Source organism: Pseudochaenichthys georgianus, chromosome 19, assembly GCF_902827115.2.
Source record: "Pseudochaenichthys georgianus chromosome 19, fPseGeo1.2, whole genome shotgun sequence".
NCBI lineage: Eukaryota > Metazoa > Chordata > Actinopteri > Perciformes > Channichthyidae > Pseudochaenichthys > Pseudochaenichthys georgianus.
This window is the reverse complement of record NC_047521.1, coordinates 22787828-22811391: the sequence shown is the minus strand read 5'-3', so window position 1 is coordinate 22811391 and position 23564 is coordinate 22787828. Positions and strand designations below refer to the sequence as shown.

General features: G+C 40.7%; 2 protein-coding genes across 3 annotated transcripts in view; both read right to left on the bottom strand.

The window, feature by feature from the left end:
- Positions 1 to 2013: 2013 nt before the first annotated feature.
- LOC117464393 (gap junction delta-3 protein-like) lies at positions 2014 to 2823 on the bottom strand. The gene has a single exon (XM_034106802.1). It carries the CDS (start codon positions 2821 to 2823, stop codon positions 2014 to 2016), a length of 810 nt encoding a protein of 269 aa, XP_033962693.1.
- Positions 2824 to 5170: 2347 nt separating this feature from the next.
- The window catches only part of top2a (DNA topoisomerase II alpha), a 33122-nt gene continuing 14728 nt past the window's right edge, over positions 5171 to 23564 (bottom strand). Inside the window, exons 23-34 of one of the 2 annotated variants that reach the window (XM_034106759.2) lie at positions 21528 to 21723; positions 21307 to 21398; positions 17024 to 17173; positions 16851 to 16934; positions 15363 to 15560; positions 12944 to 13064; positions 10730 to 10909; positions 10376 to 10547; positions 10231 to 10286; positions 10032 to 10145; positions 6184 to 6416; positions 5171 to 5644 (exon numbers count right to left, since the gene is read on the bottom strand). In XM_034106759.2, coding sequence (XP_033962650.1) covers positions 5492 to 5644; positions 6184 to 6416; positions 10032 to 10145; positions 10231 to 10286; positions 10376 to 10547; positions 10730 to 10909; positions 12944 to 13064; positions 15363 to 15560; positions 16851 to 16934; positions 17024 to 17173; positions 21307 to 21398; positions 21528 to 21723 — 1749 coding nt within the window. In that variant the 3' untranslated portion in view covers positions 5171 to 5491. Of the gene's footprint in view, positions 5645 to 6183; positions 6417 to 10031; positions 10146 to 10230; positions 10287 to 10375; positions 10548 to 10729; positions 10910 to 12934; positions 13065 to 15362; positions 15561 to 16850; positions 16935 to 17023; positions 17174 to 21306; positions 21399 to 21527; positions 21724 to 23564 lie in introns of both variants that reach the window. The other variant, XM_034106758.2, reaches the window with a different exon arrangement.

Here is a 23564-nt window from a genome sequence, read left to right as displayed (position 1 = left end):
CCATTCAACAGTCTCTTATATTATAATAATAATCAGAAACAAGCTGTGTGAAAGTCACCATAGCCTACTTCATCACATGCATTGTAGCCTACTCATATAGTACCAATAAACTATCCAGCCATGTCAAAAGTAAATTAGTGTAGGCCTATAAGGTATAGCATTACAAGAAATATAACCCATGAATTATGGTCATGTTAAAGATACATGGAGGTAATGTCAAACCTGAGCAACCAGTGCTGCTAAATTTATAATTCCTAAGGCTTAACTGATATGTTAATGCCTCATTATATAATATAATGTGGTCACACCATCTAACCACACTTAAAGAGAAAGTTTCACATCTTGGGAAATGATCTAATTTGTTTTCTTCTTGATATATATTAATATGACTCTCCAATGTAGCTTAGCTTTGCACAAAACCGAAAGGGCTAACAGCTAGCTGCAGATAGCAGAGATTGGCTAGAACCATAGACTGTATATATAAAGGCTAGAACCCGTAAAATAGAATTTGTACACATTTTTGGTTTTGTGTGGGTAACACAAGTGAAAAGATAGCCAATATTGTATAAAGTGTTGATAGGTAGCAATCGATCAAATTAAAGTAGCTGTTTCCCTGTTTCAGTCTCTAAGCTAAGCTACTTGGCTACTGAGTGCCCTTGAGCCGCTTTAACTGTCAGTAAGAAAGCAGATAATTTAACCCATAAGAACCCGAACCCATTTCTACTTTAGGGAAAATGAAGGGGAACTTAATTTAGACTAAATGGACCATATTTCTGACAAGTAGGCCCCCCTAGTGTCAAATATCTGAAATTTGACATATATGTCACATTGGGCTTTAATGGTAACTCTTATGTATAACTTCATTAATGAGCATGATTTTTTGTTTAAATTAGTTTGAACATTCTTTGAATTGAAGAATAAAGAATATATTAACTAAATATAATTGAATCAGCTAAATTAACTGAGCAGATCATAATCATATTTCTAATTGTTCAAGAGTTTACTGTGAAAGCTTAGGGTTAAAGTCCCGATGTGACACCAGTGCCACAGCAATGTTTATCTCATTTGTTTCATATCAATTTAATCAATAAATGTTTCCACAACAGGTTAATGTATTAAAGGACATGTTATGTAAGCATTTTAATTATTAAATGGCTTGCATTTTACCTTTAGCAACAAACAAAAAAGCTTTGGAAATGTAGGTAGTCCTGTCACATATGTTATTCTGGCACATGGACATCTTGGACATGTTGTTTTGGGAACACAAAATCAAATGACCTGGACCATGACCCACCAGACTGTTCAGGGTGTGTCACTGAGGGACTTCATGAGATCAAATCTAAATCTAAAAGTGTATAAGGAACTTTCCTGAACATTTAAAGGTCATGTGACACCTGTGTGACGGTGGGTCCTTATGGGTTAAATCGAATATAATGTAAAATATAAAACGCTACCATGTTTAGCCTTTACTCATTGTGCGTTTAAATCTCTTTTCTCGAAAGTGTAGAGAGGTGGAAAGAAAGTTTTTAAACCTAACTGTACAAAAGCATACACAATGAGTGTGTGTATCAAACGTTATTTGTGTATTTAAATATAAGGCTTGTCAATACAGTATATTGTGACATCCCATTTACATTTTCCTTCATGTACAGATGTTGACTTCAATCAAGGGTGTGTCTGATGGAAGTACAATCAGTTCTCTTTCAAACAAAGAGCAATCAGTGTTAAACAACTCAATCAAGTTAAATGCCGTTGTTTCCCCTCCTGAAGTATTTACGGTCTGCAATGATTCATGAGCCCAAACAAGTCATCAAGTGTTCAACGTGCAATCAGTTCTCTCTCGTCTTTGCTCATTTCCTTCTCGTATGACTGTCTCATAAACATTTCCTTAGATGTCTCCTTCTACCATTAACAGTGAGATGCGTTTATGTGAAATGCCATACAGTAATTACTTATATAATAATAACATTTAGTAAAAAACAAGTGATTGCACCATAACGAATCAAGTTTGTCTCACACCATGAATGCCTTGCTGCTCAAATATCTGCCACCCCTGCTTTTGTGTCCAATGTTGGAGCTTTTCCTACTCGTGTTGCTCCTCACTGTTCCTCCTTTATGCCTCATGCTGCCGCGCAGGCTCTCCGACACGGCCCCTTCTTCTTTCTCATAGTTGTCAAGGTTCTGGAGCTCCGGGGTGGGCGGGCTTGAGCAGCAGAACCACTTGATGGAGCCGTAGAAAAGTTCTGCACAGCTGGAAATCGCTGATATCAACCCTACGGCAAAGTAGAAGCAGAGGAAGATGGTTTTCTCTGCAGGGCGGGAGGTGAAGCAGTCCACAGTGTAGGGGCAGGGGAAGCGGCTACATGGGAACTGGGCCTCCACCTTGAATCCATACAGCACCCACTGGCCCACCAAAAAGCCGATTTCTGCCAACATGCGGAAGGCCACGTTGATCATGTAAAGCCCCCTAAAACGGAGCTCCTCTCTGTAGACTTGGGTCTTGTTTTGGATGGTCCTCTTGTTGTTGTGATGCATGGCATACATGAGGAAAACCAGGGAAGGGGTGGCGATGAGGACGATGTGAAACACCCAGAATCTGTACTGGGAGATGGGGAAGGCCATGTCGTAGCACACCTGTTTGCAGCCCGGCTGGAGGGTGTTGCAGGCAAACTCCTCTTGCTCGTCGTCAAACAGGTCACTGGCTACAGTTCCCAGGATCAGAATCCTAAAAACAAGCATCAACAAGAGCCAGAAACGTCCAAGCATCGGCGAGTGGACCTGGAGGCTATCAAAGAGACCGCCGAGGAAGCCCCATTCCCCCATGATTGCAGCGCTGTCTTGGGTATGGCTTCTTGTAAGTCTGGAGATTTATCCAACAGTCCTTCTCAGAGTAAAAGCTGTGTGGTGAAAGAAACTGAAGAGTATCTTATTAGCTCCAATTCTCAGCTCATTCTAAACTAATCCAATCAATCTAAAGGTCAAAGTGCAAAAAGCTGCGATAGGATTCAACGTTGATTAACCTGAAACCATAAAAGAAACATGATTATACCTCTTGCAATGACTGCAATTTAGGCAGTTATTATAAGAAATAAAACAATAAAATAGGTCTCAGGTAAACTCCTTGGGTCTCTTTCGGGTTTTTTTTCACACCTTATCTTAAAGACATTGTAAAAGAGTTGAAACCACAGGACATCATTGAAGACAACAACAGTTAAGACAAGTCAAACATTTTACTCAGAAGCATTAAGACCAAAGCAAATGGATGACAACATGTTAGGTCTAATGGATTTCATTAATCTCATGCAGAGCTATGAGAAACTTACCCTTTCTGATAATCCTTTAAAATCCTGTTTCGGCTTTTCTTGATCGTCTTGTCCCACTTGGATATGTCCTCAGATAAAAAGGGATTAAAATAAAAAAATTGGTGTCCAAACATGCGTTATGCTCTCGCGAACACAGGCACATATTCCTCACTTGCCTCAAATGGCCTGTTGTTGGAGTATGCCGGTATAATAATTGAGAGGGCGGTTACAGTTAAGGAAATGCCTGCTATGTCCTAATCTGTGCCCATCAAGAGTCCCAGACAGGAGTGATGTTTACCCAAGAAAGGACAAGTCTTGATGAGCATTTCAAAGAGCTTCCTAAATGGCAGGAAGAACTGTACCAACAGTTTCCCCGGCCAAATTAGACAACATGCAGCTCTTGAAAAGCAACCTTTTGATTCACTATGATGTACTTCATCCAGTTAGCAGTACAGACACATGCCAATCTATATTGAGCTTAAAGATCAAGATTTTAACTCTAATGTATCAATACAATTAGTTTCCTATTGTTTGTATGACTTTATTTTACTAGATAAGAATAAAATACAACTGTAAATGAAGTTTTTGTTTTAAAGCTAATTCCTCTATATCCTATAGATTTGGAAAGAATGGTTCCTATCCAAATATTTCAATAACCTGAAACCTGTTCTCTTTAAAGGACAGAGGTGCTAACAAAGGCCCAAGTGTATAACAGTAGCAAGATGTATGATTACCGAGAAGAGAAGCATGACACACAGTTTTAGGCATTTGATAAGCTAGAAGACAACGATTAAGATGATCGATTCAGCCTCTAGGGAGATAGGCATAGGACGAGCGTGGGCCTTAGCTAATCTGAACAAAACATTGTATACTGTTATAAATCGATACTTCTCCATCTTGTGTCGGTGTAACTCCCTCTTGTAGATCAGCATGTGAAGGACACTGTTCAGGAACTAGTTGTACCAAATGCTTTGTGTGTGACGAGTCGACTACTTCCATTCTTGCAGAATAATAAATACATGTATCCCGTTTTGAGGCTCAGCCACTTCAGACTCTATGCATTACATTAATGCACACAATCTTTTTTATTTTATTCATGCCCATTTTTTTTATTTCTATGTAAATACTGCTGATATATATATTTTTAAATGGTGTTTTACTTTTATGTACATGCAACATGACATCAAGTCAAATTCCTCATAAGCGTCAATCTACCTGGTAATAAACCTGTTTCTGATGCCGGGTAGAAGTGAGATTTTTCTAACACAGGAATCCTGAAGTCAAATGTCAGACCTTTTAAGACCCTTTCCATACATTTTAAGACCTCATCACCACTTGGAGTTTTAACCGGTTACCTTGGCGACACACTTCACCTCACATTGACTATATACACAGTATTGATTGTCCTTCCTCCTGATCTTCCAACCTTTTGGACGCAAACTTGCATTTCCCCATAACGATGTTGTTTAACAACCGGCGTAAACGGACCTTCGCGCTAGCAAGCAGTGAGCGCGCGACGTCCTGTTCAGATGACGTCACATCCAACGGGATGCCATCAATAAACTACACAGAATCACACTACACACCTACGCCATGACTACATTCAGGCAGACGGTAGAATACAACCTCTCTGGACAATTTAGATACTTATTGAAAACAAGCTACACAATGTAATACCTTGGGAAATGCCGTTTAATAGTCTTAATTTTCACTACATTTATTTATCAACTTTGCGGGGTCAACACCATCCCACTAAATATACCCTTCTATCATCCTTTCACTTCCTTATGACATTCCAACATAGAACACCTAATTCGTACAGACAAATGATAAGTCTGTTAGCAGCAAAGAAGAAACACCAAGCAAAATGAACTATCAATACAAACAAGTCAACTTTATTTTTCTAAATGTAAAAAGAACAGCCATTGAAATATTTACAGGACAAGACAACACTCAAAGGACTGGATTACAAAAATTCCATCGAACAAATTTCATTAAAAAAGACTTTCATACAAGTTCAATGCAGTCACACGAGTAAGCATATTTTGTTTCTTTGACAGGATGACACAATAAAAGTGTTTTTGGGACTGCAGGTATTTTTAAGCCAAAAGCAATCGTTCAAGTGAAAAGAAATGTCATATTAATCACACGGCATAAACACAACTAAGAACCTGTCTTTAACACAAAATCTAAAACTGACTTGATTCCGAGTCCGAGTCCAGTTTGTAGACGACAGCTTTGCGAGCACGTGCGGGCACCTCTCGCACTGCCGTGGCAACGGGAGCCACTGCTTCCTTGTCTGAAATATTGAAGCTCTCGTCCTCGTCCCACCTTTTGGTTTTCTGCAAGAAAAGAGAAAATATTCAGCTTTAATTAAAATATGCCATTCGGGTACCCAATCCCAACTCCACCAGTCTAACATTAAAGGGGCCCTATTATGCTCATTTTGTGGTTAATCTTTGTATTTATTGCCTCCACTGGGACATGTCTCCGTGCTTTAATGTTCAACAAGCTCTTTATTTTTCTCATACTGCCTGTGCTGCAGCACCTCTTTTCACCCTCTGTCTGAAACCAGAGCCCAGTCTGCTCTGATTGGTTAGCTGGCCGGCTCTGTTGTGATTGGTTAGAGATGTCCCGCGCCTTTGCCTATCACGTACAATGTGTTGGAGCACTAGCCAAAATAAGCTAAAGTATTACATAGTGATGTCACAATGTTACGGAAGAAGTAAAGGAGTCCACTGGAGAAAATGTTTAACTATTAAATCAAACAAATCAATAGTTCGAAAAGGGTCAAAGACCTAAAATAACTAATGAATGAATAAAGATACATCAGGACTTATGATCAATTAACCCCTAATGACCTTTCAGAGTAGGAACTGACCTTGCTGGTAGTTTTTTTAGCCATCAGACGTGACATGAGGTCGCCCGAGCTGTCGGAGTCATCGCTAAGGACCTGTTTCCTCTTGACAACGGGCTTGGGCTTCGCCTTTGCAGCTTTGGCCTCAGCCTCCGAGTCACTGGAGTCAAACGACGGGAAGTTCTTGGCAGCGGTGGTCGATACCGGTTTGGATTTGGTGAGAGAATCCATGATGGATGGCTGCCTCACATCGAGCACTATATCAACAGAAGAAATAACATTGCAGATCGGTTAAAAAGCATTTTTACTTTTAGGCATCATGTACTTTAAGTATCCAATCTATCCAAATGTGCAAACCAGAAATATGACACATGAGGAAAACTAGTGTTGCAAAACTAATTAGTACCATTTAATGAAAAATTCAATAATTATTTTATTGCTATTACACATTTGTACTTAACTTTTGTTTATACAAATAATATTATTCTACTTATTTTATACTTTTAATGCAGTTTTACCTTTAACATTTTGATTACAATATTTGATTCTATTTTCTCGTAGACTCATAACGGTACGTCCACACAGCAGCTTTTCAAAAATCTTGAAAATCTTGGAGCTGGGCGTGTCTGAAAGCTTGGGGATTTTTTGCGAGCAACGCGACCAACAACCAATCACATGAATCTCCCGCCCCCGACATACAAAGCAAAAAACCCCGGGGATTTTATGCGAGCAATATATATATATATAAGGGCTGTCAAACGATTACATTTTTTAATCAGATTAATCACAGCTTAAAAATTAATTAATCATCATTAATCACCATTCGAACTATGTCCAAAATATGCCATTTATTTATGTATATTGTTGTGGGAATGGAAAGATAAATGAAAGCAGGCGGATATATCCATTTAACACAGTATCTATGTTTATTATAACATTTTTCTGCATGTCAAAATGAAAGACAACCCACATACCTATCAATCATCAAACCGTGGGGTCTTAATTCATTACGTGTTGATTTCTATCAACGGGGGAGTACTTCAGGAAAGTCGACAGGGGGGGGGGGGGCTAGTGGAGTACTTCGTGACCACAGAGTGTGAACGTTGTGATCAGCTGTTTTAGCGCAGTTCTCCAGTGATGGGGGGAGTCTCCCTCCGCAGCCGGTTGGCGTAGTTTTAGCACAGTTCCGTTGTACAGACCGACGTTAACAGCAGCCCTGTCTGTGCACACGGAGACCGACTGTCATCCAGTGATCTAACCGCCTTCTGGAAAAGCTTCACAAGTACGTCGGTACGCAAATGCGCTTTGTGACACAAGTGACGGTACGCATTTCAGATTACGCACATAACCTGTGTACCAGTTATGTGCACCCCTGTACCAGAGCCATATTATTACTATTATATGGCTCTGCCCTGTACTACAGCAAGAGTATTCTCCGTCGGGACTTCCTGCAACAACACCACGCCGTTATCAAAGATGTTCTATTGAGAAGGCGATCACTACGTGACAAAAGTTTTCAAAACCGTGGCTGCTGAAATCAATCTTACTAACTGCTGTCTGTGCAATTTACTCCGCGCGAGTTGGCAGACTTTATTTTGCTTACTTTAACATCATTTTTCATGGTGGGGCTAAGCCATTTCTTCGTATGGGTGTAGCCTACCCCAGCCATACCCTGGCGCTGCCACTGGTGGCACGTATGGGGCTGGCCATTCTGCACATGCGTTAAATATTTTAACGCAATTAATTCAAAAAATTAATTACCGCCGTTAACGCGATAATTTTGACAGCACTAATATATATATATATATTAGGGCTGTCAGTCGATTAAAATAGTTAATCGCGATTAATCGCAAATTAATCGCACATTTTGTATCTGTTCTAAATGTACCTTAGAGGAATATTTTTCAAGTTTTTAATACTCTTATCAACATATGAGTGGACAAACATGCTTTATGCTAATGTTTATTATCATTTGAACAATGTCAAATATTCTCATGAATATTAAACACAACAACCTGGAACCTCTCATACAATACAAATGGTGTGTGTGTGTGTGTGTGTGTGTGTGTGTGTGTGTGTGTGTGTGTGTGTGTGTGTGTGTGTGTGTGTTGGAGCTATGTGCAACTCAAGGCATATGCTCGAACGGGAGCTGCCTGGACGCTGCAATCAAGTCCTGTTTCTCGCTTGAGGCCAGGAAAAGGCTAGTCACTGTGACCTTTTTACCTGTGCTGGACTATGGGGATTTGTTGTATATGAATGCACCTGCCAATTACCTGAGCAAATTGAATGCTGCGTATCACAGCGCACTGAGATTTGTCACAAATTGTAAAGTGCTTACACATCACTGTACACTGTATACCAAGGCAGGTTTACCATCACTCTCTGTACGGAGGCTCAGTCATTGGTACACGTTTATTTATAAAGCTTTGTTGGGTAAACTCCCGTATTATATCTGCTCTCTGATAACACAGAGAGTTGCAAGCAGCTATTGTCTGAGGTCACATGATGTAGTCTTGTTAGATGTGCCAAGAGCAAGGACTGTCTTAGGTAAGACAGCTTGTATGTGCACAGCTCCACTTGCTTGGAACAATCTTCAGCAAGAATTGAAACTGAGCAATCTCATTCCTCTGCATGTTTCTAAAGCTAGGCTAAATGAAATGCTTGCTGATACAATGGGCACTTTTAAATGTCTATAACTATGTAAATGTATCCTGTAAATATAATGTATAATGTCCTTTATTGTTTTATGTTTCATGTGGAACCTATATGCTGCAGGTCTCCCTTGAAAAAGAGATCTATGATTTCAATGGGACCAATCTGGATAAATAAAGGTTTGAAATGAAATGAAATGAGTGTGCTGACTTCTCCTACAATGTCCCACTGTCTGCTTCCTGCATCAAGTCAAGTGCTCGGCGCAGTTGTGGCGAAATGTCGCTCCTCTGTTTTCATTTAAACAGCTCCTTATATCCGTTAGCGCAGCTAGCTAGCACCAGATGCTAACAACAACAATGCACGTAAGGTCTCTCTCGCTCGCTCGGGCCACACATACACACACCCTCCCGGTCCTCCCGATGGCCAGTCGGTGCCTGCCGGTGAGCGTGGAGTGTGGTCTGCTGCAAGCGGGCAGCAGGAGCGGGGCTGTCAGCATCAGCTTGTAGATGGTATTTTAAACTCGATGCGCTCTGAAACTACGGGGCGGCCGAGAAAAAAAAATACACATGCGTTAATCGCGTTAAAATAATTAGTGGCGTTTTTTTTTGCGTTAACGCGTTAACTTGACAGCCCTAATATATATATATATATATATAAACTCCGCAAACAGGCGAAAACCTACCAGTTTCACCCACTGTCTCTGCCACCTCCCTCCATGCCTGGTTCCTCCGGTTTGTATCCCGTTAATAGTTCTGGTCGTAAAGAACCGGGTGATTTGCTACCGTAATTTCTCGTTTGGAATATGAGGAAATGAACTGCGGTTTGATTGGCTGACGCTTCCAGCTCAGCTTCAAAAGTTGAACATTGCACAACTTTTGAATACCGGAGATCCTGGAAATCTTCGCTTCGTTCCCCCACAATGCAGTTTGGCGAAAAGCGAGACAAAGTGACGTCATCCCCATTCAAATTCAATGGGCAGAGAAGAGCTGGAAGATTTGTTTAAAGCTGCTGTGTGGACATACCGTAATGCACTTTAAAAAAAAAATAGTTTATTTTAATATTTTTTTCTATTTCAAAATAGAGTAACCGTCCACCAAACTCAACGAATTAAGTATTCTGAAAACAGCATTGTTAAAACATTCAAAAGTTCACCATGAACCCGTCTTTAAATCTGTGGGACATACACCACACTGAGTCCTAATTCGGCTGACTCCAAATACCTGTAGACTTCTTTGCGGCCGGCTTCCTGGCAGCAGCAGGTTTCTTCGGGGCGGCTGCTTTGGGTTTACGTTGAACTGGAGCTTTGGGAGCAGGCACTGCATCATCCGATTGAGCTGCAGAGCATCGCAAAGAGAAATAATTAAAACTCTGACCTGGGGCCCGACAGTTCTCCAGCTCACTTGTCGTTAATATACTCACAGCTCGACTTGGCCTGAGCTGCTTTAGCTGCCGGTTTGCTTCTTGCCGTTTTCTTCCTGCATCGAAGGGATAAATCCGAGTTAAAGGTAAATTATCGTGACTGAAAAAAACGTCATACATCAAGTTATTTGTCGTTTATACTCACGCAGGTTCTGGAGCTTTTGGAGAAGGGACTGGAGAGTCCACTTCCCTATCGGCCATTGGCTCCGGGAGAAAGCTATCATCATCACTGATAACGGGTTTACGTTTAGGAGCACTCTCCTTTCCCACGTCATCAAACTCATCTTCACTGTCGGATACGATGTACTTCACCGGAGCTTGACAAACAAAAAACAGAAAGGTTTGATTTAGCAATCCTGCTTTGTGAATTTGGGTTAGAAGACACAAAATAACAGTTTGAACTAAAACAGGACAGCTCATTAGTCTCAGGAAATGCCTTTGATTTAAATAAGATGGAAAAGTGACGTGCAGGGTAATCGCAGTATTATTTGACATTCACCTCTAGATGTGCGACCGACCCTGGGGGCGATCTCTCTCTCTGAATCCATTTCATCGTCGGACATATTGTCAAACATGTCGTCCGACACCTCTTCCGACTCCTCGTCCGACACGCTCTTCTTGGGCTTCTTCCCCACAGCCTTGAACTGAAGAGTGCTCTGCTTGCCGGTCTTTGAAGCAACTGAAGAAAAAGGGTTTTTTCCTCATCTTTAATAAATTGCAATGCAACTCTTCAAAATAGTTTCAGATATTTAGGGGAAATCTAATAATTCACTGTCGATTGTTTTTGTTGTTAATGCTCCGATATTCTAGCACCCCTTCTTGCTAAACTATTGATTGTGGGCTATACAAAGAAAAGAAAACGTATTCAAATACAGCATTGAAGTCTGTTCAGAGTATGTGCAGGAATCCTGAAGTCAAATGTAATCCCTTTCAAGACCTTTCCATACATTTTAAGACCTCATCGCCACTTGGAGTTCTAACCGGTTACCATGGCGACACACTTTACCTCACATTGACTATATACAGTATTGATTGTCCTTCCTCCTGATCTTCCAACCATTTGGACACAGACTTGCATTTCCCCATAACGATGTTGTTTAACAACCGGCGTAAACGGACCTTCGCGCTATCAAGCAGTGAGCGCGCGATGTCCTGTTCAGATGACGTCAAATCCAACGGGATGCCATAAATAAACTACACAGAATCACACTACACACCTACGCCATGACTACATTCAGGCAGACTGTAGAACACAACCTCTTTGGACCATTTATATACTTATTGGAAACAAGCTACAAAATGTAATACCTTAGAAAATGCCATTTGTCATTGTCTCGCAAAGAATGCAACTTGATATTATTATGCTATCTCAATCAGTATGGCACGTAATTACTGCTGTAAAATAGAGATTATCTGTATTTCACAGCACCTGCTTGTACATCTAAAATCACAAGCAGGTGATAAGATTGAAATACATTAAACTAAATATTTCCCTACATTCTAAAATGCTTGAGGTCTGTGGAAATACAAATGCTGTTCTCCAGAGGAACCACTAGGTTTCACTAAACAGCCACTGTTACAAAAAGCTCACCATACAGTATCCTTCAAAATGTTGTTTTGGTCATCAATTGTTTATTACAACAAGTTGCAAAGAGTTTAAAATAATTCTAGTTTTACACCACACCTTGTCTGACAGAAAAGTAACTTTTGGGAAGTATATCGGTCTGTTTTTCTCTGCTGTGTCTTCAATATCAGGGTTCATACACTTTTTCACCAATGATTTTCAATGACTTTTCCATGACCTTTACCAAAAGACGTTATCTTCAATGCGAAACACAAAACCAACATTAGCTGTTAGCACTCAGAGCCACAGCTCCTCATATCTGTTCAGAAACTAGACAAAAGTTAAACAAGTACAAACCACAGACTGCCTGTGTCATGGCGAATACAGTCGCTGTTTTTTTTATGTCTGTAGGCCGTTGTTGTGAGTGTGGACGGTCGGAGCATATACTGCGTTAGCTTAGCCGATCTCCATTCAGAAAACACGCATTTTAAAAGGTTCTTCGCCTGCCGTCTGTCTGAAGACTTGTCAAAGCATTAATTCATGGTTTTTACTAACCGGTATCAGTATGTTGTTACTTCGGCATCATTTTTGAAACGTGTATTACAATTAAATCATGGTGAAATATGTTCATCTTGTTGTAGTTGCCAGCGATTCTCTCACTAGTTTAGCACACTCAGCCCGACTCAGCCCGGTTGTTGGCCCGGAAAGAACCTCGATTTTGGAGAGCCCGAAAATTGTGTAAAAGTACCCGCTAGCCGGAACTACGCCCCGTGGAAACGCAACCAAAAACGGGCAGGGCACGGCACGCTGTAGTGGAAATGTGCCATAAAATCTCTCACCAGCAAAACACCTCGTCAGTTAAATGCCATTTTACGTTTCATCACTATACGATACAGTATTTATTATCATTATAGTATTACTATTTTGGCGATTAGATCAAATATAAATTATATTTGATGCAACTTTAGTTACATTTCCATGACTTTTCCAAAACCTTGGGAAAAATATTGTTTTCCAGAACCTTTCCAGGGCTTGGAATTAGCATTTTGAATTTCCATGACTTTTCCAGGTTTGGAATGACCGGAAGAACCCTGTAATATACAAACTGACTGAATTGTAAAATAAAGTGATCAGTGTTACCTTTCTCACCCTTTTCCTTTGGCTGGGTTTTAGTTCTCTTCCTAGCTGGTGCAGCCAAGTCGTTGTCCTCGCTTGGCTCTGTGTTCTCTGCATCTTCTCCAAACTCCATCTTCATCACGACGTCTTCGCTCTGAGTTGGGAAGGTAAACGCTACCATCATTCAAAGACACACTTGTATCCTGTGATGTCTTTTAAGTCAAAAATACATACCGTGTCTCTGAGACATGCAAAGAAAACATTTGAAAAGTACTGGAGAAACTGGAAATGCTATGTGAAACCAAACTGATGTCCTATCACCTACTTGCTGTGCTTTACTTAACCCTGTACTAAGACCAAATAAACCGAACATCTGTAAATGGAAGAATCATAGACCCAGGACAGAGAATTTAAAAAGGTCAATCATGGACAAAGTGGCCTAAAGACCCTGATAGTGTGATGTAACCCTGCCTTTGTTAGCCCTACATGCCTAAATATTAGGGGTGTAACGGTACACGTACCGAAATTATTCGGTACGGGCCCTTCGGTTCGGTACACGTGTGTACCGAAGTGTACCGAACGCATATAACGTTAAACGTAAAAAAATGAGAACGTGAACAACTTCTTGGAAGCATTCTCAGGTTCTGCGTCGCAGCATTCAGAGTAATTTGCTCCCATTGTGATCAACGCGTCATAGAGCGAGCAAGTCATTTCATTGGACGAGCTGGTCAGAGGGATGCGTTCAAATGTAGTCAGTGATTTGAGGAACTGTCGAAATGGCGAACGCAGATAAAGTTGAGCTCGAAAATCCTCCAGCATCATTGAAGTGTCCGGTTTGGGAACATTTTGGTTTCGCAGTTACGAACAAGGATGACGGACAAAGACAGGTGGACCGACCCAAAGCTGTTTGTCGGCATTGTTCAACTAACATTGGTTACGCGGCTGGCAATACATCACACTCATTTGAAAAGGCATCACCCGAATGTGAATATCACCGGTACCAAAAGACTGAAGTGCAAACCCAACTCCCACTAGCATGTAAGCCTCCACCACTCGCAAAAAGTTCAGACCGAGCCAAAGCTATTACAAACGCCAAATATCCTTATGTTGCCATGTTAGCAAAGCGCTACCTGGCTGTATCTGCTACTAGCTCTGTCCCTAGCGAGAGGGTGTTCTCCACAGCAGGAGACGTTGCTAGTGCCAGCAGATCTGCCCTTTCGGCAAGCAATGTGGACAAGTTCATCTTTCTTTAAACAACATGAAAATACAATGACAAGCAAGTCCTAATGTCAAGCTGGCTGCTTAGGTACTACAGTTCAAATACAGATTATTTCAGTTAATCGAAAAGCTGCACCTTAATGTTTATGTTATTATATTTTATATTTATTTGAGTGAATATTCATAGTTTAATAATAATTAAAAACCCAAATCTAATAGTTTATGTTTTGTGAGTACTAGTACAGTAAAGTTCAAATACAGATTATTTCAGTTCATCGAAATGCTGCACCTTAATGTTTATTTTATTATATTTTGTATTTATTTGAGTGAATACATTATTCACAGTTTAATAATAATTTAAAAAAAAATATGTTATGTTTTGTGATAATTTGTTCTGCTGTACCGAAAACGTACCGAACCGAACCGAACCGTGACCTAAAAACCGAGGTACGTACCGAACCGAAATGTTTGTGAACCGTTACACCCCTACTAAATATGTATACACATACTGTTGGAGCATCTAAGGCACATGTGGCCAAATCAGGCCCTTGGTGGATTCAATTTCGGCCCGTAGGATAATTTCTAATTACTATTAGATCTGGCCCGCCGGTATATTGCACGTACACCATCACTCAATCCTGAGGGTTTCCTCAGCTCAGAGCCTAAGCCCAAACGTTGATTAACTTGCACCCAAGATGAGATGCCAAGTATCTGAACTAGCATCACAGAGCAGCACACTGAGTTTCAATGGATGTTTCCTTCTGCACTTTCTTTCTTGAGACAACAGGGCATGTTTGTTTTAGTTTTTTTTAAGCTGTTGTTGGCCTGTGGAAAAATGTAATCATAAGAAATTAAGCTGCAGATAGAGCCATAAGAAATGAATGCAACTGATTATTTAATGTTTAATGTTGTTTTTATAAGCAATAGTTTAAGCTTTGTTAGTTCCAGGTTTAATATGTGCAATAAGTTCATTTCAATAAGTTTTGCAATAAACATTGAACCAGTCCGGCCCTCGACTAGTAACGATTTTTTTATTTTGGTCCACTGTGTATTTCAGTTCGACACCCCTGGTTTAAGGAGATAAATGTGTATAGGATTGTAATGTGTGTGCAAGTACGTATTGTATTATGTATAATATTTTCTACGACATAGTAAGCTTTCCTTTTTACCCAGGATGACCCTGTCTGCTTTCATATTGTTTGTCTGTTCATTATTGTTAAAAAAAAAAACATACCTTGACTTTTTTGCCCCCTTTCCTCAGAACGGCCTTCTTGTTAGCGTCAGCCTTCATGGCGCTGGTGATGTGCGGGACGACGCGGCGGCCCTGTGGCGTGGGCAGCGTCTCCTGCTTCACCTTCACCACCTTCGTTCTGCCACCCCCCTTTTTAACAATGGGCATTTCAGCATCCTCCTTCTCCTTCTTCTCAACCCTCTGAACAAAAAAAAAAACAAAAAAAAAAAAACACAATCAGTGGTTTAATCCGGAGGGGAATGATTGACAGAGACTAGAATCAATGCTTAATATCCAAATGTATGAACATGTTTTGGCAATATGTCAAAAAGGCAAGTATTTGACCATATTTGACAGAGGAGGTGCTCGCCGGACGTATAGAGAGGCGAAGTCCCTCCCTTTCCGGGGGAGCTCCACGAGACCTTATTTCGGGAAAAGTATGTATTGAAGTCAATGGCGAGAGAAAAGTTATCTTTCGATCCCGTTTGAATTGTGCCACGAATCACACATATGAGTTGTCAATTTAAAAGATAATTTTGCAAGTAAAAAAAAAATGTTTTGCCGTGAAACTGTGAAGTAAGCCTTTTTTTGTCTGAAACCGCTCAATTAACTACATCTCCGGTCTCTCGCAACAACACACGTCACCAAGATGGCCGTCACTACTGTCTTGCCAAAAAAGGGGTTGACTACCCTCACTATCACCACAATGAAACACGTCCAGAAGAATGTCATGCAAAGCTGCAAGCCTTCCTTCGATTCTCCCTGAACTGCCTGATCTTTTTAATGTTCAATGTTAACCATTTGTGCAGATTGCATGAAGTAGAAAAGATCGCCGATGCTAATGTAGCGTTAGCATGTCTCCCCCGGGGACATCCGGGTTTAAACGGAGTATTATAGAATGATCACACCGGTGTCAGTACTCTTCGAAGGGTTCACGAATTATGACTACTGCTCTTACTGTTTAACATTTTGGGTTACTTAATGCTACTTCATGTAACTTATAAAAATGACAAGGCTAAGGCTGTAATGCTAACTAACGTGCTTGCTACTAGCTAGTTAGCTAACTTGATCCAGCCACTCCTGGTCCTTTCATCAGACGGGAAGCGTACGAATGAGCAAAACCCATTGCTGGTATGATAACAATCTGGTACTAAGCACACAGGCATCTTGTTAAAGTTATCTTAGCTATCTCTTATATTTAGTGGAGGAAAACAATGACATCACTTACTGGGATTTGTAGTCTTTCGAGTTGCGTATTTTCCATAGTCTTGTATTTGAACAGTTTTACGACAAACGGTGACTTTTTTTTTTACATAAAATTGACAAACATCATATGTGTAATTCATGGCACAATTCAAACGGGACCGAAAGATACGTTTTCTCTCCCCATTGACTTCAATACATAATTCTTCCGAAATAAGGTCCCATGGTGGTCACCGGAAATAGAGGGACTTCGCCTCTATATTTAAAAAAGTGTATACGAGCCGTTACCTCCAGTTCCTCGCAGAAAGCAGCCAGGTCTTCGTTCCACAGGTCTGATGGACTCTTTTTCTTCAGGGTATTCAGCTCTGTCAACTATAAGACAGCAAGTTAGGGTCAGAAATGAACAACGGTCACACATTTAAGTGCAAGAGATCAGCAAAACACAGCACAGAATATCACACCTTGTTGTCCCTCTGTTTGCAAAGCTCATCTTTCTTCTCTTTGCTCAGGTACCACATGGGCATGCTCAGCAGGTAGTTGAAGTCCGGCCCGCTGGCGTCCACCACCTCCACTCCTTCCTCGGCCGGCTCTTCCTCCAAAATATCAACATTCTGACAACACGAAAAAAAAAAGTTATTGTATCACGTAGAAGCCAATAACATAATTATGTATATTTGATTTATTTCACATTTAAATAAAGCAATGTTAATTCGGTTAACAATTTGTTTCGTAATTCCCTTAACATAACAAAAAGTACCTACAAGAATACTGTTAAAGTACCGGATCGATAAAAGTAGTGTAAGGGATTAATTTTGTCTTTACTCCTAGACATTTAACCTTATTTTGTGTGTTGACATGTACGACCATCCCTGCTTCTAATCTCCCGTAAGGAATGTGTTGATGCAGTCGTATGTTGATACTAGGTTTTACAGCTTGACCTACAGGGCATAGGGAGGTTTTGCGAGTGTGAGAACGCTAGCTTCTAAGCTCCAGAGATGGGAGAGACATCTCCTCTGCAGATGTGTTTACGCCGTGGTTTACGCCCATCCCCAATATGTGGATTTGACTCTCTGTAAACTAGTTAAAAGTAGGGATGCCAGCGATTATTCGAATATTCGCTACAGTCTCCATAATCGAATATTATTTTTAAAAATCGATTTTATTTATATATATTATTATTTTTTGTTTTTGTTTGTTTTTTTCTGGCTTAGTTTCAACCAACATATATATATGCTAATAATAGTAATAGTATTAATAATTGTAAATGGTCATTGGTCACACCACCAGTTTGTTTTACTAACTGTAAACTTGGAGGAAGCCTGCGTGCAGAGCAGACTGCTGCTGCAGCACGCTACACCCTGTCACGCCATATCATTTACCCTCCTATTAAAATAATGGATCAGTCCATGTGTGATCTGCATTGAGGGAATTACCTCACAAAAGTGTCAGTTTCTTCTCTTACCTATATTTCAGTTTTTGTATTTTCATATTAAGATTGACAAACTCAACATTTCAACTCTGTTATATGAATTAATAATAGTAAATAATTGTTTATTACAAAATAAACAATAGTTTTGCAAAATATTACAATTTTGTAATGTCCTTGATTTCCATGTGGTGCCATATCTTAGCTAAACAAGGTATCATGGCTACTTTTTGTCAAAAACTTCAACCCTTCAAGTAAATTCCTAGTAATTATTTATATTTTGTGCCTGGGGTGGGAAAATGTAAGTAGTCCACTACCAGATGTTATGACCAAACATTTTGGTTTCATTTTTCAAAGATATAAAGACCCAAAAGGCACCCGATTCAGAGAATACTCTAATTCTGCATACTGTAAGTACTTAGTTATAATTAAGTACACAAATGACATGACCCATCTCTTCAGAGAGCTAAAGGTGACCTGTGCAGCAACCAGTGGCGGCGCCAGGATATGGCTGGGGTAGGCTACAGCCATACCAAGAAATGGCTTAGCCCTACCTTAGCCCGACCATGATAAAGTTAAATGTTAAAGTAATCAATCAATCGATGTTTATTTATATAGCCAAATATCACAAATGTTACATTTGTCTCAGTGGTCTTCAGTTTGTACAGAATATCAGTATGACTATGACAAAGTAAGCATGTTGACAACACGGATTGCGAAAATCTACCGGTCGTGTCCACAACACACAAACTGATCCTGCTGTAACAACAAGTGCACGTTACTGACGCAATATGGTTGAGACCATTCGGGCTTATGCTATAGGGGTGCCAGGAATAGTCTAAGTAGTGGGGGAGTTATATACACTAAAGGTGGAAATTCTCTGGCGTTATAACATCAGCGCAGCCGCGGTCAGATCAAAATGCCCCCGAATGCAATTTGAGTAGACCTACAGCCAATCAGAGCAACGAAACGTTGGGTCTGCTGCGTCATGCATTACTGATACGTCACGTTCACAGTGAAAAGTCCCCAAACTCGAGCCGAGTAAATTGCAGCAGACAGACAGCAGAACTTCTAGGATTAATTGTATATTTCGGATGGATAGATTTGTTCTTAAACACCCTCGCATTGAGGTACAAGTCGAACAGGTGCCAGAGTCACACGACACCACCTGAAGAGTGAATAGTGAGTTTTGAATATATTTTGTAATATGTATGACAATAGAGACACAAGCCACCTGTGTGCTGTGTCTGTCTGTCTCTCTCTGTTTACCTGTGTCTCTCTCCCTCACTCTCTCCGTGTCAATTATATATGCCAACTTTTCTTGTTTCTGCCGCTGCGTAGCATGTTGTAACGTGGAATTAGCAGAATAGGCTATTGTATTGTTTAACTCACACCTGTTGCTCTCGATGTAATTTAGCTGATAAAAGGAGACTAATAAAAGCCTCATGCTTGGCGTTTCACTGTCAAGGGGTGCGATATAGCGTGTATGTAATTACATTACAAATACTGACTTGAGCCCCACCACTGTATGGGTTAGCCCTACCATAGATTACCCAACAAAAATACTCAGGCGCCGCCACTGGCAGCAACACATTTCAATCAATAATTGTCAATACTAAGAGCTGCTACATTTAGCTGCTGTAATGGAACATGCAAGGAGAATAAGAACATACCATAATGGTCCAGCTGGAGTTTCATCTGCCTCCTGATCCCTGCCTCTGTCCCTCTTTCTGATACTTCATCTTTATTCCTCACATATATTTCTTCTTCTTCACTAATGTCTTCAACTCCTCCTCTTCCTCCTGCTCTGACCCTCCTGGTCTCTTCATCTCCTCCTCTTCCTCCTGCTCTGACCCTCCTGGTCTCTTCATCTCCTCCTCTTCCTCCTGCTCTGACCCTCCTGGTCTCTTCATCTCCTCCTCTTCCTCCTGCTCTGACCCTCCTGGTCTCTTCAGTGGACTCTCTTTTCCTTTTCCTCTTTCTGTTCGTCCTGATCTCTTCTCAGATATGTCTTTTGTTGTTGTTGAATCACTCCTATACTCTGGACTGCAAGAGTCTACTTGTGAAAAGCACTGGTACAAATGCTTGTATAACTTTACACAGGCCATGTAGCCTAGCTAATAAGTAGCATATCATCAGAAAGTATTTATCAAACGCACACAGGCAGCTGTGTTTAGATCCAGTTTTTACGGTAAAGGATGTATCCTGGTTTCATTGATCTGGCCTCATTGCTGTGATGTGTAGTTTACATGGATTTAATAGTAGGCTACCGCGTAGTTTAGCAAAGTGATCGATCTCCCAGCTAATGCCTTCTGCGTGGTATTTTGTAACGTAACGCCCCAAACAGCACCCGTCTGTTAAACGCTATCGATTCAAACGGCAGCGTTTTATTAATATTTAGTTTCAAGCTCTCGTCCTTAGTAAAAACAAAACTAGTAGAAGGGGAAATGCTCCCAGGGGAAGCTGATCCATAGGTGCTGGGACAGCTGGCTCCCTCTCTGCGAGCCGCGGTCTGTGTGAACGACGCTCCGCAGTTTAATTCAGGGCCGTAGCTGCGTTTTTAACTGGCCTAAAATGATATTTAAAATGATTCACTTTTAACTAATGTAATGCTTGTTTCGTTGCTTGTGGAAATAGTGTAGGTTTGTTTTAGGGAAACAAAAGTTAGGGGGCAGCTGGGGGGGGGGGGGGGCAAGGCTCTACAGCTCCGCCCCTGCTAAAATGTGACTAAAACTAATAACCATTTTCATCTAAAGCAGGGGTGTCAAACTCAAGGCCCGGGGGCCAAATCCGGCCCTTGACTTCATGTCATGTGGCCCCACAAGAGCTTGCAAAGAATATAATATGTTTATTATACGGTTACATGATGATTTACAGAAGCACGTTGCTCATAAACTACATGTCCCACAATGTATCTCAAATTAGATTTTTTTCCTCACAATTTGACTATTTCTTAAACATTTTACTTTTCTTTTTAGATGTCACTTCTGTTTTTGACTTTTTTTTCCAGCTTTTCTTTTTAAATCATTTTGTGACATTCCCACTGAAGAGACTTCTGCTTTCAGAAGTAGTTAATTATGAAGTTATTACCCTATCCAATAATAATCCAACGCAGAGGCAACAATGTAATATAATACATTATTTTATATATTTATATATAAGTTACAACCGGCCCTTTGAGTGCAGCCATAATGCTGATGTGGCCCGCAATTAAATTGAGTTTGACACCCCTGGTCTAAAGACTAAATAAAAAAATATCTGCCAATATTAACACTGGTAGAAGCAGAATATAATCTAGCATCCATGAGTCAGACCTACCTTCTCCTGAGCCTGTTTCCAAGTCTTCACTGGGTCGGAGTCGAAGCCCATCTCCTGCAGCATGCGGATCAGCTCCTTCTTTGGCTTGTTCTCTGTAAATACATCAGCAGTATTCATTATTTTCTGCACAAGTTTGGCTGAACTGATCATGTAAAACTCCATGAATATTACAATTTCAAAGCAGCAGTGGCTTTCAAAAAATAACTTCACAAGCTACTGACCAATGACCAAGGTGCCCTGGATTTTCTCCAGGATGAAGCGGGCCTGGTTGCTGAGTTTAGCGCCTTCAGCTCCCAGCATGCCAACCAACCAGTCCTTTCTCAGCAAATAATACTTCATCCTCAACTCGAAGAAGTCCCGGAGGATTTCCAGTACAGACTCGTACTTCTTCAGGCTGCCCATGTGGTCAAACAGAACCTAAAGAATAAGAAGTTTGGAAACAGTTTTATTGCAAAGTAGGTTTAAAAAGGGGATCTATCATGCAAAATGCACTTTTTGATGTCTTTAAACTAGGGCTGTCAAACGATTAAAATTTGTAATCAGATTAATCACAGCTTAAAAATTAATTAATCATGATTAATCACCATTCGAACTATGTCCAAAATATGCCATTTATTTATGTATATTGTTGTGGGAATGGAAAGATAAATGAAAGAAGGCGGATATATCAATTTAACATACAGTATCTATGTTTATTATAAAAATGTTCTGCATGTAAAAATGAAAGACAGCCCACACACCTATCAATCATCAAACCGTGGGGTCTTAATTCATTATGTGTTGATTTCTATCAACGGGGGAGTACTTCAGGAAAGTCGACAGAGGGGGGGGGGGGGCTAGTGGAGTACTTCGTGACCACAGAGTGTGAACGTTGTGACCAGCTGTTTTAGCGCAGTTCTCCAGTGAAGGGGGGGGGGGTCTCCCTCCGCAGCCGGTTGGCGTAGTTTTGGCACAGTTCCGTTGTACAGACCGACGTTAACAGCAGCCCTGTCTGTGCACACGGAGACCGACTGTCATCCGGTGATCTAACCGCCTTCTGGAAAAGCTTCACAAGTACGTCGGTACGCAAATGCGCTTTGAGACACAAGTGACGGTACGCATTTCAGATTACATAACCTGTGTACCAGTTATGTGCACCCCTGTACTACAGCAAAAGTATTCTGCGTCGGGACTTCCTGCAACAACACTACGCCGTTATCAAAGATGTTCTATTGAGAAGGCGATCACTACGTGACAAAAGTTTTCAAAACCGTGGCTACTGAAATCAATCTTACTAACTGCTGTCTGTGCAATTTACTCCGCGCGAGTTGGCAGACTTTATTTTGCTAACTTTAACATCATTTTTCATGGTGGGGCTAAGCCATTTCTTCGTATGGGTGTAGCCTACCCCAGCCATACCCTGGCGCTGCCACTGGTGGCACGTATGGGGCGGGCCATTCTGCACATGCGTTAAATGCGTTAAATATTTTAACGCAATTAATTCAAAAAATTAATTACTGCCGTTAACGCGATAATTTTGACAGCACTACTTTAAACATAAATATGTGTCCCCGGTGTGTCGGGGGAACTCACGCAGCGTCAGAAAATAAAACCCTCTCTCTTTTCCTCCGTACCCAAATCTCTAAAAACGGGGCTACAACGGAGCTGATCCAGATTTGCGTCCGATATGACGTAATATCGGCAATGCGGACCCACGGCCCTATCAGAAACGTTGCTATCAGAAACAATGCCCGACTGTTTTGGACGTAATGTGGTCGGTGTTTACATTAGCATCGCTAACACTCAGAGCTAACCTGTACTGGAGAGCATGTGTGTGAAGAAGCAGGAAATGAAAAGGAACTCACCTTGTGGTATAACCGACAAGAGAGAAAGCCTTTGATCTCCAGACTGTTTCAGAAATAATCCTTGATAATCCATGATATGGTGTTTCATCACGGCAGTATTTAGTTTAGACAGTAGCTGCCGGGTCCCGCATGAGCTCAGACCCCTTCGTTTTTTTACCAATTTTTTTTTAAAGCTTTATACATAAAATCAGCACTTTTGAAACAAGAAGTGAAATAGAGGGGTATGAGGCATGGCTAGAACGGATGATCTGTTTGGTATTTTGAGCAAAACACTTCATAGACATGTTTTTTTATATATTTGAGACCTATGCTAATGCCTAAAAATAGCATGATAGGTGCACACAAAAACAGTTAAGAGATAAAATGTAAGAAAAACATAAAAAATATACTTTTTAAAACTATTATACGTTAAGA